This window comes from Musca autumnalis, unplaced genomic scaffold (genome assembly GCF_047663935.1).
Source record: "Musca autumnalis isolate F117 unplaced genomic scaffold, ASM4766393v1 scaffold_3, whole genome shotgun sequence".
NCBI classification, from domain to species: Eukaryota; Metazoa; Arthropoda; class Insecta; order Diptera; family Muscidae; genus Musca; species Musca autumnalis.
The window spans coordinates 32,413,763-32,424,097 of record NW_027411866.1 but is presented as its reverse complement, the minus strand read 5'-3'; the positions used below and the strand labels follow the sequence as shown (position 1 = coordinate 32,424,097).

Below are 10,335 nucleotides of genomic sequence, written 5' to 3'. Positions count from 1 at the left end.
TAATAATTTTATTTAAATATTTTGAATTTTTGTACGGTTTCGGTACGTGAAATTACGGTTTTTTTTCAATTTTGAGAAGAAAATATTTGAATTTTTTGAAATATTTATATATATTTTTGATTTTTTACATATATTTTTGATATTTTATATACGATTTTCGACCTTTTATATATATATTTTTGCTTTCTATTCGATTTCTTTTGATTTTTAGTCGATTTTTTCGAAGTTTTCTTGAAATTTTCTGAATTTTTTGGTGGTTTTTAACTTTTTTGCCGAAACTTTGTGGATTTTTTGATATTTTCTGCATTCCTTTCGTGGAATTTCTGAAAGCTCGTGTGTTTAGATACTTATTGAGTATTTCTAAACTGCTTTCTTTTGAAAATTGTTTCCTGTTTTTGAGATTTTAATTAATTTTCGGGTATTTTCGTGACTCTATAGTGAGTTTTGAAGTTGATTTTCGGAAATTCAGTACGAATTTCAAAATATTTTTGGCAGTTTAGCGATTTTTGTGCTTCTTTCGCTTTTGAACTTTCTTTTGAGTGATTTTTCGGACTTTAGTTGAATTTTTTTGATAATTCAAAATGTCAGTCACTCCATTGTATCTTTTTATCAGAGCATCGGACGCTATAGTAACATTCGAGTCTCATTACAGTGCTCTTAAGCCTGAAGAGATAGACGAATATGGGTTAGAAGTCCGTAAAGAAGAAATTCAAAAGTTATGGGTAAAGACACAGGAGATGTTTGAAAAGTGTCTTGATTTTGTGATGTCTTCCGGTGATACGAAAAAGGAGGATATTGAATCGGTTGACAATAAGTATGATGTAGCTTATCAGACTTACTTGAGATGTTTGTCTGCTATACGAAGTCAGATAGGTAAACTAAAAAGGTCGCATAGACATTCGTTGAATTCGACGATGAACGATTCGGTTGCCTCTTTAGCGCAACAATCGGTTGTCTCTTTAGCGCAACCATCGGTTGCTAGTCCACTAGAAGCGAGAGGTAATCTTAGTACTTCTACTCAGGCTTCACGTGAAGTGGGAACCCAAGTTGATCCTCCTAATACTTTGTCTTTTAGGAGTCTTGGTTTAGATGATATTCCCGGTGATAGCGTTCATAACCTCGCACTTCCACCGTGTGATGTGGATGTTTTTGAGGGCGATTTTCATTCTTGGCCCACATTCCGCGACTTGTTCACAGCCATTTACATTAAATCTTCTCGGCTTAGCGATGTTGAACGTTTATGTTATTTGGTTCGGAAGACTAGTGGAGAGGCTCGTGAGATAGTTTCTAAATTTCCATTAACTAATAGTAGTTTTGTTCTTGCGTGGAAATCTTTGAAGGATACTTACGACAATCCTCGTGTTATAGTACACAATCAATTGAAAATCCTTTTCTCTCTTCCGGTACTTGATAGTGAAACTTGTTTGAATCTGAAATCGTTACAGCGCGGCATAAATGGATGCCTGTCGGCAATGTCCATTTATGATATTTCGACGGATAATTGGGATCCGATCATAGTGTTTATGTGCCTGCAACGGCTTCCTAAGCTCACACAAACCTTATGGGAACAAAGTGTGAAAAATAAATCTTCCTTGTCCTCGTGGAAAGATTTAGATGCGTTTTTGTCGGAGCGGATCCAAACGCTCATGTGTCTTCACGACATGCGCGGAAATGACGCAAAGCGCACAACTAAAAAAGTGCAATCGCATTATACTAATGCAGATTCATCGGCACCCTCTCAACCTTCTCGTGTTTCCAACGATCCTAAATCGTCGAGATAATCTGGTTGTGTGCTTTGTCCAAATAAAGGTCATAGATTATTTGAATGTCAGCGATTCCAAAATCAGTCCTCTACGGAACGGTATAAAATAGTTAAACGGTTCCAATTGTGTGTGAATTGTCTACGTAGAGGACATGGAGTAAAAAAGTGTGATAGTAGTCGTCGTTGTTCCAAATGTAATCAACCTCATCACACCTTATTACATCGCCTAGATACCCAATCGAATACATCGGCTCCGGGTAATACAGTCGCGACAAATTCAAGATCTGTCCATCCCCCTTCTTCATCGGAGCAACCTAGACCATCCACATCGGCTGGGTGTCTACCTCGTCAGTCCTTTCATGTAGCACAAAACAAATCGGTTTTGTTAGGAACAGCCATGGTTAATATTGTTCATCATGGTGTTTCCTATTCGGCTAGGGCGCTTATAGATCCAGCATCTGAGTCGTCATTCTTGTCTGAGCGACTTCAGAATCGTTTAAAGCTTCCTGTGCATTCCACTACTGCTTCTATTTCGGGTGTGAATTGTACTGTATCGGCCACCTCTCGAAAAATTTGTTCATTGAAAATTGGAAGTCCTCTCGATAGCCGTGTTATTTTGGAAACGACAGCGTTAGTTTTGCCTCTGATTTCGGGAAATATTCCTTCATTTACTGTAAGGTCGGATTTAAAAGCACAGCTACCTGATTTGCGGCTTGCCGATGTCAATTTATTTGATCTTCGACCCGTAGATCTTTTATTAGGTGCTGATCTCTATCCGAAGATTTTATTAGATGGTTGTAGACCCATTCTTTCTGGTACTTTGCTGGCCCAAAATTCAGTGTTTGGTTGGTTAGTTACCGGTCCTGTTCCCACGACCGAGGTTCGAACATTCGCGACTAAAATTGACGTGATAGAAGAAGACAACATTAATAGAACTCTTTTGCGTTTTTGGGAGCTAGAGGAACCTCCAAAACGAAATATGATGTCTCCTTCCGATCGTTTTTGTGAAGAAAATTATATAAAAACTACGCGTAGAATGTCGGACGGTAGATATATAGTAACACTGCCAATTAAACCTGACATTAATCCTGATGAATTCTTGGGTAGGTCGCGTGAAACCGTTTTAAAGCAATACCTTAGAAATGAATCGTCTTTGCTGAGAAAATTGGACGTTAAGGTTGTTTATGACGCGGTCTTAAAAGAGTATCTAGATCTTGACCACATGAGGTTAGTATCCCCCAGTTCCTCTACTGATACTTTATCTTCCTATTTGCCTCACCATCCCGTCATAAATCCTGATAAACAGACCACTAAACTTCGGGTAGTCTTTAACGCTTCCTTCAAAACGTCTATCGGGAATAGTCTGAACGACTTGCTCTATGTCGGACCCACTTTGCAGCTTGATTTAGTCTTGTTGATACTGCGGTGGCGTATTTTTAAATATGTTTTCAATTCGGACATTACCCAGATGTATAGGCAGATTCGAGTCGATCCAAAACATGCTTCGCTTCAGAGAATTCTCTTCCGTGATTCCCCCACGAAACCGGTCCAAGACTATGAATTACATACGGTGACTTTCGGTGTAAATTGTGCACCATATTTAGCAATTCGAACGCTATTAAAACTGGCAGAAGACACCGAGACCGATTTCCCACTCGCAGCGCACATTTTGCGCAAATGTATGTACGTTGACGACGTGTTGGCGGGAACACATGACCTGGAGACAGCTATAACTGCTAGGGATCAATTAGTTTCCGCGCTTTCTTCAGCGAAATTCGAACTTCGGAAGTGGACAGCGAACAATAGATCGATTCTCGAAGGAATTTCTCCTGATCATTTGTTAGATGAGAAAGTATTGTCCTTTGTAGAATCTAGTGGATCTAAGCCATTAGGAATAAGGTGGAATGCACAGTTGGACACGTTCTACTTTGAGGTTGCTCCAATCGCGAGAAAGTCTTCGTATACTAAACGGGAAGTTCTTTCCGCTATTGCAAAATTATTTGATCCTGTGGGCTGGTTAGGACCAGTTATTGTCGTTGCTAAAATGGTTATGCAAAAGGTGTGGTTGGACAATATTGGTTGGGATGACTCCCTTTCGTCAGCCACAGATGTTGATTGGCGCAAATTTGTAGATTCCTACACGGATGTTAATTCGGTTAGGATTCCCAGATGGGTTCAGTATACTCCTGATTGTTCGGCTGAACTCCATGTTTTTTCCGATGCCTCGGAAAAAGCATACGCGGGGGTAATTTATATTAGAATTGAGTCCCCTAGTGGAGATATTTTCGTCCATTTACTATCGTGTAAAACTAGGGTGGCCCCCATAAAATCAATTTCTCTGCCTCGTTTAGAACTCTGTGGTGCTGTTTTGGCTTCTGAGCTTCTAAAAACTATTGTTCGTGAGATTGATATTGAGTTTCGTCAAGTTTATTGTTGGACGGACTCAACTATAGTTCTTTCCTGGTTGCGAAAAACTCCTTCGACTTGGACTACGTTTGTAGCTAATCGCGTTTGTCGTATCCAAGAAAACGTTGGTAATCACAATTGGTACCACGTTAAATCGGAGGACAATCCCGCTGATTTGGGAAGTCGCGGTCTTGCTCCTTCTGATCTAGCCAATTCCTCTCTTTGGTGGCATGGGCCACATTGGCTTAGTGATCAAAAATCTAAATGGTCAATTCGTGATCTGTCGGCACTTGAAACCGATACTGAAAAGCGTTCGGTAAAAAGTCATGCCTCTTTCATTACGGGCTCTGAGGACTTTCTGGCTAGGTTCTCTTGTTTGGGTAGAGCTCTTCGTGTTGTCTCGTATATATTTAGATTCTTCCATCGTACTCATCCAAGACATAGAAGTAATTTTGTTTACACCGACACCACTATTGCTTCGTCGGAAATCAATTTCGCCCGTACTAGATTGATAATTTTCGCACAAAAAATGTACTATGCGGACGAATATAAGGATTTATTAGAAAGAAATCCGCTTAATAGTAAGAGTCCTTTGGTTCCTCTTAACCCCTACTTGGATGATTATGGCATAATTCGTATGAATGGAAGATTAGTTAACTCACCTACTCTTGCGTATACGGAAAGGCATCCGATAATACTGCCCTATCATTGTCGCTTTGTAAAGCTTTTAGTGGAATTTGTCCACAAGATTTCCGTTCATGGAGGAAATCAATTGATGTTGAGGATTCTTAGAATTGAATATTGGGTTCCTCGATTGAAAAGTCTGATTCGTTCGGTGATTAATCGGTGCAGAGTTTGCATATTAGAAAATAAGCGTTCTAGAAGTCAAGTTATGGCTGCGCTTCCACCAGAACGAACCGAGATTAATAGGCCTTTTACTACAACTGGTGTAGATTTCGCTGGGCCTTTCGATGTAAAATCCTTTACGGGTCGTGCCTGTAAAATTACCAAAGGGTACGTTTGCGTTTTCGTGTGCTTCTCGACGAAAGCGATTCATTTGGAAGCAGTGTCAGATTTATCGACTGCAAACTTTCTAGCAGCATTTCATCGATTTGTTTCTCGTCGTGGTTGTCCTCGGTCCGTATTTTCGGACAATGGTACGAATTTTGTCGGGGCTTCCAGGGAAATAGAAAGAGATTTTAGGTCGTTTCTTCGAGAATGCTCAGGAACTGTTTCCTCTAATTATGCAGTTCAAGGCCTATCGTGGCAATTTATTCCAGCTGGGGCTCCACACATGGGTGGACTCTGGGAAGCTGGAGTAAAAAGTTTCAAATTGCATTTTCGAAAGCAAGCTCGTACTCTCCGCTACACTTTCGAAGAGTTGGCTACGGTCTTAGCGAGAATCGAAGCTTGTCTGAATTCTCGACCGCTTTGTCCTATGTCAGATAGTTCTACTGACATCGTTGCCTTGACTCCAGGACACTTCTTGATCGGTGCCCCTTTGCTCGGTCCTCCAGAACCCCTAATAACTGAACAGCCCTTGTCAATAGTAAACAGGTTTCGAAAAGTTCAGGCTTTGGTTCATCAATTTTGTTTGAGATGGAAGGAGGAGTATTTAAAAAGTCTTCACATGCGGTATAAATGGAAATTTCCGCAGCGTGACTTGCAAATAGATGATATCGTCGTGATTAGGCACGAAACTCTTCCTCCAACGTCGTGGAAACTAGGTAGGGTCGAAAACGTATTTCCAGGCCCCGATGGTCATGTTCGCGTCGCCGACGTTCGTATCGAGAATGGCGTTGTAAGGCGGCCTATAACTAAATTGGTCGTTTTGACCGAATAAATTTCGATCTCTTTAACATAGCTTTCTTCTTTAGTAATATGGACAAAATGTCATTCTTCGCTGATGGACTGAAGGACTATGACCAATTAATTGCTGAAATTGATCGCGCCACGGGTTCCTCTGATGCCGTTTCTGCTGCTACGGGTTCCTCCTCCACTGCTTCCACCGCCTCTATCGTATCGGGCCCCAATGATACAGAAGCTATGGATACATCGGCGAATGAAGCGGTTTCCACTCCTCCGGTTGTCGTCCCTTCGATTAAAGAGTCTGCCTCGAATCCGTCGTCAAAGCCCTCAGCTGTCACTGAAGCCCCTTCGTCCAAGTATTATACGTGTAAGTTGTGTCATGGAAGGCACCCACTTCGTTTCTGCGAAACATTTTTGGAATTTGCCTTGGAGAAACGACACAGGGTAGTCATCTCGCACGGCTATTGTACCCGCTGTCTGGCGCACAGTCACTTGGCAAAGGATTGTCGTAGCAAGAGTAGTTGTCGCATCTGTGACGGCAAACACCACACTCTGCTCCACGATGGTCCGAAACCCACTCGAAATAAGTCCGAGTCTTCTGACAAGCGTCCTGCTAACAAGCGTCGTCCGACTAAAAAGCCCAAGGTCCGTCCGCATCCTCAGTCCGATTCTCGTCCGTCCGAATCGGTCAGCCAACTGACAAGCTCAAATGCGGTTGCATTGGGCAGTCTTCCATTAGTGGGAGTGATCTCTGTCTCCCCTAGTGTTGTGGTCCGTTTATCCACTCCCACTGCAAGTATCCAAGTCCGCGCGATCATAGATCAGTGCGCTAGACAGAGTCAGGTGTGTACGTCCTTAGTACATGACTTGCGACTACCCTGCTCGCAAATAGATGGTACGCAGTATAGTCGTTTCTCCATCACCTCCACGTATGATCCATCGCAATCGGTGACAGTGACGGCTCGAGTGAGCGACCTGACTCACGTCTCTACGCCAGCTGAAGCGATTCCAGAGAGGGTAAGGGAGTCCTATCTGGGGTTGCCTCTTGCGGATCCACATTTTTATGTTGTTGGACGTGTGGGTTTGTTGCTGGGGCCCGAATTGTATACGAAGGTGATGACGAGCCGTGTCCAAGTATTTCCCGGATTGCCGATGGCCCAGTACTCCATATTTGGTTGGGTACTCTCTGGGGTATATACAAATTAAAGGTTCCCTAATGATCCTTTAGTGCAGGGTCCCTAATGGCCCAGCATAAGAATGCTCCCTAATGACCATTCTAATTTGTATATGGCCCAGTCGTTAAATGGTCCCTAATGACCATAGCAATATATGTATACATAATATATAAGGCTGGGTCCCTAATGGCCCAGCCGACCAAATGGTCCCTAATGGCCATTTTTATCGCGGGGTCCCTAATGGCCCGGGGTCCCTAATGGCCCATCGTTTAGTTTTAAGTGTTTTTTGAAAAAATGAATTAAAAAAAAAAAATTAAATTAAAAAACAAAAATGTTTGTTATTTGTACATATATATTTCGTTTCAACATTCTCATGATGTTGAAAGGTGGCCGCCAAATGTTTAAGTTAAATTGTTTGTTTCATTAATTGTCTTCATTTTGTAATGGTCAATCTTTGGTGACCTACATTATGGTTAAAATCTGCATACTCCTCAATGTTACATCCTTGTAACATTATCATTGCAGATTTTAACTATAATTGTTCGTTAAGTTTTTGACATTTCACCACCTCTCATCATCTATTTTTACTTTCCTTTGGATCGTTGAAACGCGCGCTTTATAGTAAGCTTTCTCTCTGCAAAATCGTTGCAAAACCTCAGGTAATATCGTTACCACAATCCTTTTATTTATTTATTAAATAAAGCTCATTTGACTTCTAGTCAAATACAAATCACAAACGAAAATACTGCCTTTTTATTTTTTTTCTATTTTCTTTTATTTACATTGACGTAAACACTCGTAAAAACCGATTTTGAGCTATATCTCAAGAACAAGAGCTGATGGGGAAAAAACGCGATCGGATTTGAAAATAACTCGCCGATTTCACTTAGAAACAACAACAACTTCGGTTGAAACAAATGTCGTGTTGACCAGTGTAATTTATCTCAACAGCCCAATAATTTTCCTCAATGGGAAACCTTCTATGAGAATGTAGATATAGCAAAATCCGCCCATTTTCTTGTGAGTTTCAAATAAAAGAAAAAAAAGAAAAATAAAAGAAAAAATCCTATAGAATTTTTTCCAACACTTTCAACTCAACTTTTTAGTGACAATTATGCTCATTAAAATAAATAGCGTTTTTATACCCTCAGCATTTATGCTAACGATGATATATACACTTTCATACGGGCAAAATGTGCCTCATCGAAATATGTGTTTCAGACAATTTGGAGTCGATTTAGCAATGTCCGTCCGTCTGTCTGTCTGGCTGGCTGGTGCGCACGATAACTCTCGAACGGATGAACCGATTTGGTCTACAATTTGGCTTTCGCAATATTTTGTCCAAATATAGTTCAAGTTCGAAGATGGGTAATATCGGTCCACTCCTTCCGGTAACTCCCCCACAAAAGTTGGAAAATGTTCGGAAAATTTGTGCGCACTATAACTCTTGAAGGGAGTAACAGATTTGGTCCATACTTTGCACATCATGTAATTTCTACCAAACTTAGATGAGGATCAAATATGGACTCCACCGGTCCACGCCTTCAGGTACCTTCCTTGAGTTTAGGACCTGCTCTCGAATCGTATTGATTTTTGTTGTAACATCTTGTATTCACGACTCCTCATACGGTGGTACAAGTTTCATAAGGGGCAAAACCATACTTCCTAAAAAATAGCCTGCAAGATTTAAAAAACCCCAAAATTTTGCCTTCATAATATTTTGTCGAAACTAAGTTAAGTTCCTTCAGGTACCTCCCCCACAAAAGTTCAAAAATGTTCGGAAAAATTGTGCGCACGATAACTCTTGATGAGAATGACCGATTTGGTCCATACTTTACGCATCCTAATATATCTACCAGATATAGATCATGTTTGAATATGGACTATATTTTTCCATTCCTTCGGCTACCTCCCACACAAAATTCCGGATAAGTTCACTTTAAGACCTGCTCTTGACTAACTTTGATTTCTGTTCAAGCAACTTGCAATCGCTGTCTCAATTACGACGGTAAACGTATTTTCTGTGGAAAGTCCATACTTCTTGGGAAAACAGCCCGAACGTTGTAAAAAACCCCTGTGGCACCATATGTAGTAGCTGGAGAGCACAATAACTCTGGAACTGATAAACCGATTTGGTACAAAAATTCGCCTTCGTCATATTTTGTCCAAACTTAGTTTAACTTCTTAAATGGCCCATATCGGCCCTCTCTTTAGGATACCTCCCCAAAAAATGTCAACATTTGTGTCCAAGTGCAGTTTAGGGTCTGTTCGGAGATCCCTTGGAAATTTATACCGATGATCTTCTTTGTGGTCCTGTTTGCAGCCATATTATGTTTTACGTGGACAAGTCCATGTTTCCTGGCATACTGGTCCAACAGGTGTACGATAACCCACTCAAATGAGTAGTGGGCGCGATTTCTATCGAAAAGATATGACCCTCAAAATAAGATCCACTGCCGGTCCATTCCCTCCTCCGCAAAACTTTTGAACTTTAATCATAATCCACATTTTTGTCGGCGAGTTCAAATGTCCAAAAAGTGCCACAAAAATCTGAAAATACCCAAATACATTCGATCTGTCCGTAGATGAAAGTTCCAATTCACATAGGGTATATCTCTGTTGGCAAAGCTGACTGATACTTTTTTACTTGTTATAATAATTTTGTCTTAAAAGCAGAAGTTATCCCGGTAACTATTGTCCGCAACAACTAAAAATGTACCCGTGGGCAGATTTGTACTGGGGAATTTTTTCTTAATTTTTATACCCTCCACCATAGTATGGAGGGTATATTAAGTTTGTTTTTCCGTTTGTAACGCATTGAAATACTCATTTGCGACCCTATAAAGTATATATATTCTTGATCAGGGTAAAATTCTAAGTCGATCTGAGCACGTCCGTCCGTCCGTCCGTCCGTCCGTCCGTCCGTCTGTGGTAATCACTCTAGCATCCACAAAAATGGAGATAGGACGCTGAAATTTTGGGAAAATGCGTCTTTTGTTTGCAGGCAGATCAAGTTCGATGATGGGCTATATCGGTCCACGTTTTGGTATAGCCCCATATAACGGTACCCCCCGATTTGCGGTATTTTGACGTTTTTAGCTACATTTTAAGACCGATTTAGCTATAATTTGACACCTAGGGTTCTTAAGTATCAATAAACTTATATAACAAAAGTTGTGGACA

The 10,335-nt window shown here is 40.8% G+C and overlaps 2 protein-coding genes across 2 annotated transcripts; both read left to right on the top strand.

Moving 5' to 3' along the window:
• Positions 1 to 914: 914 nt before the first annotated feature.
• LOC141398123 (uncharacterized) lies at positions 915 to 1,781 on the top strand. Its single transcript, XM_073975354.1, has one exon. It carries the CDS (start codon positions 915 to 917, stop codon positions 1,779 to 1,781), a length of 867 nt encoding a protein of 288 aa, XP_073831455.1.
• A 378-nt stretch (positions 1,782 to 2,159) lies between these two features.
• On the top strand, positions 2,160 to 5,490 carry LOC141398122 (uncharacterized). The gene is made up of 2 exons (XM_073975353.1): positions 2,160 to 4,007; positions 5,419 to 5,490. The coding sequence occupies exons 1-2, from the start codon at positions 2,160 to 2,162 to the stop codon at positions 5,488 to 5,490; spliced, it is 1,920 nt and encodes a 639-aa protein (XP_073831454.1).
• Positions 5,491 to 10,335: the final 4,845 nt, after the last annotated feature.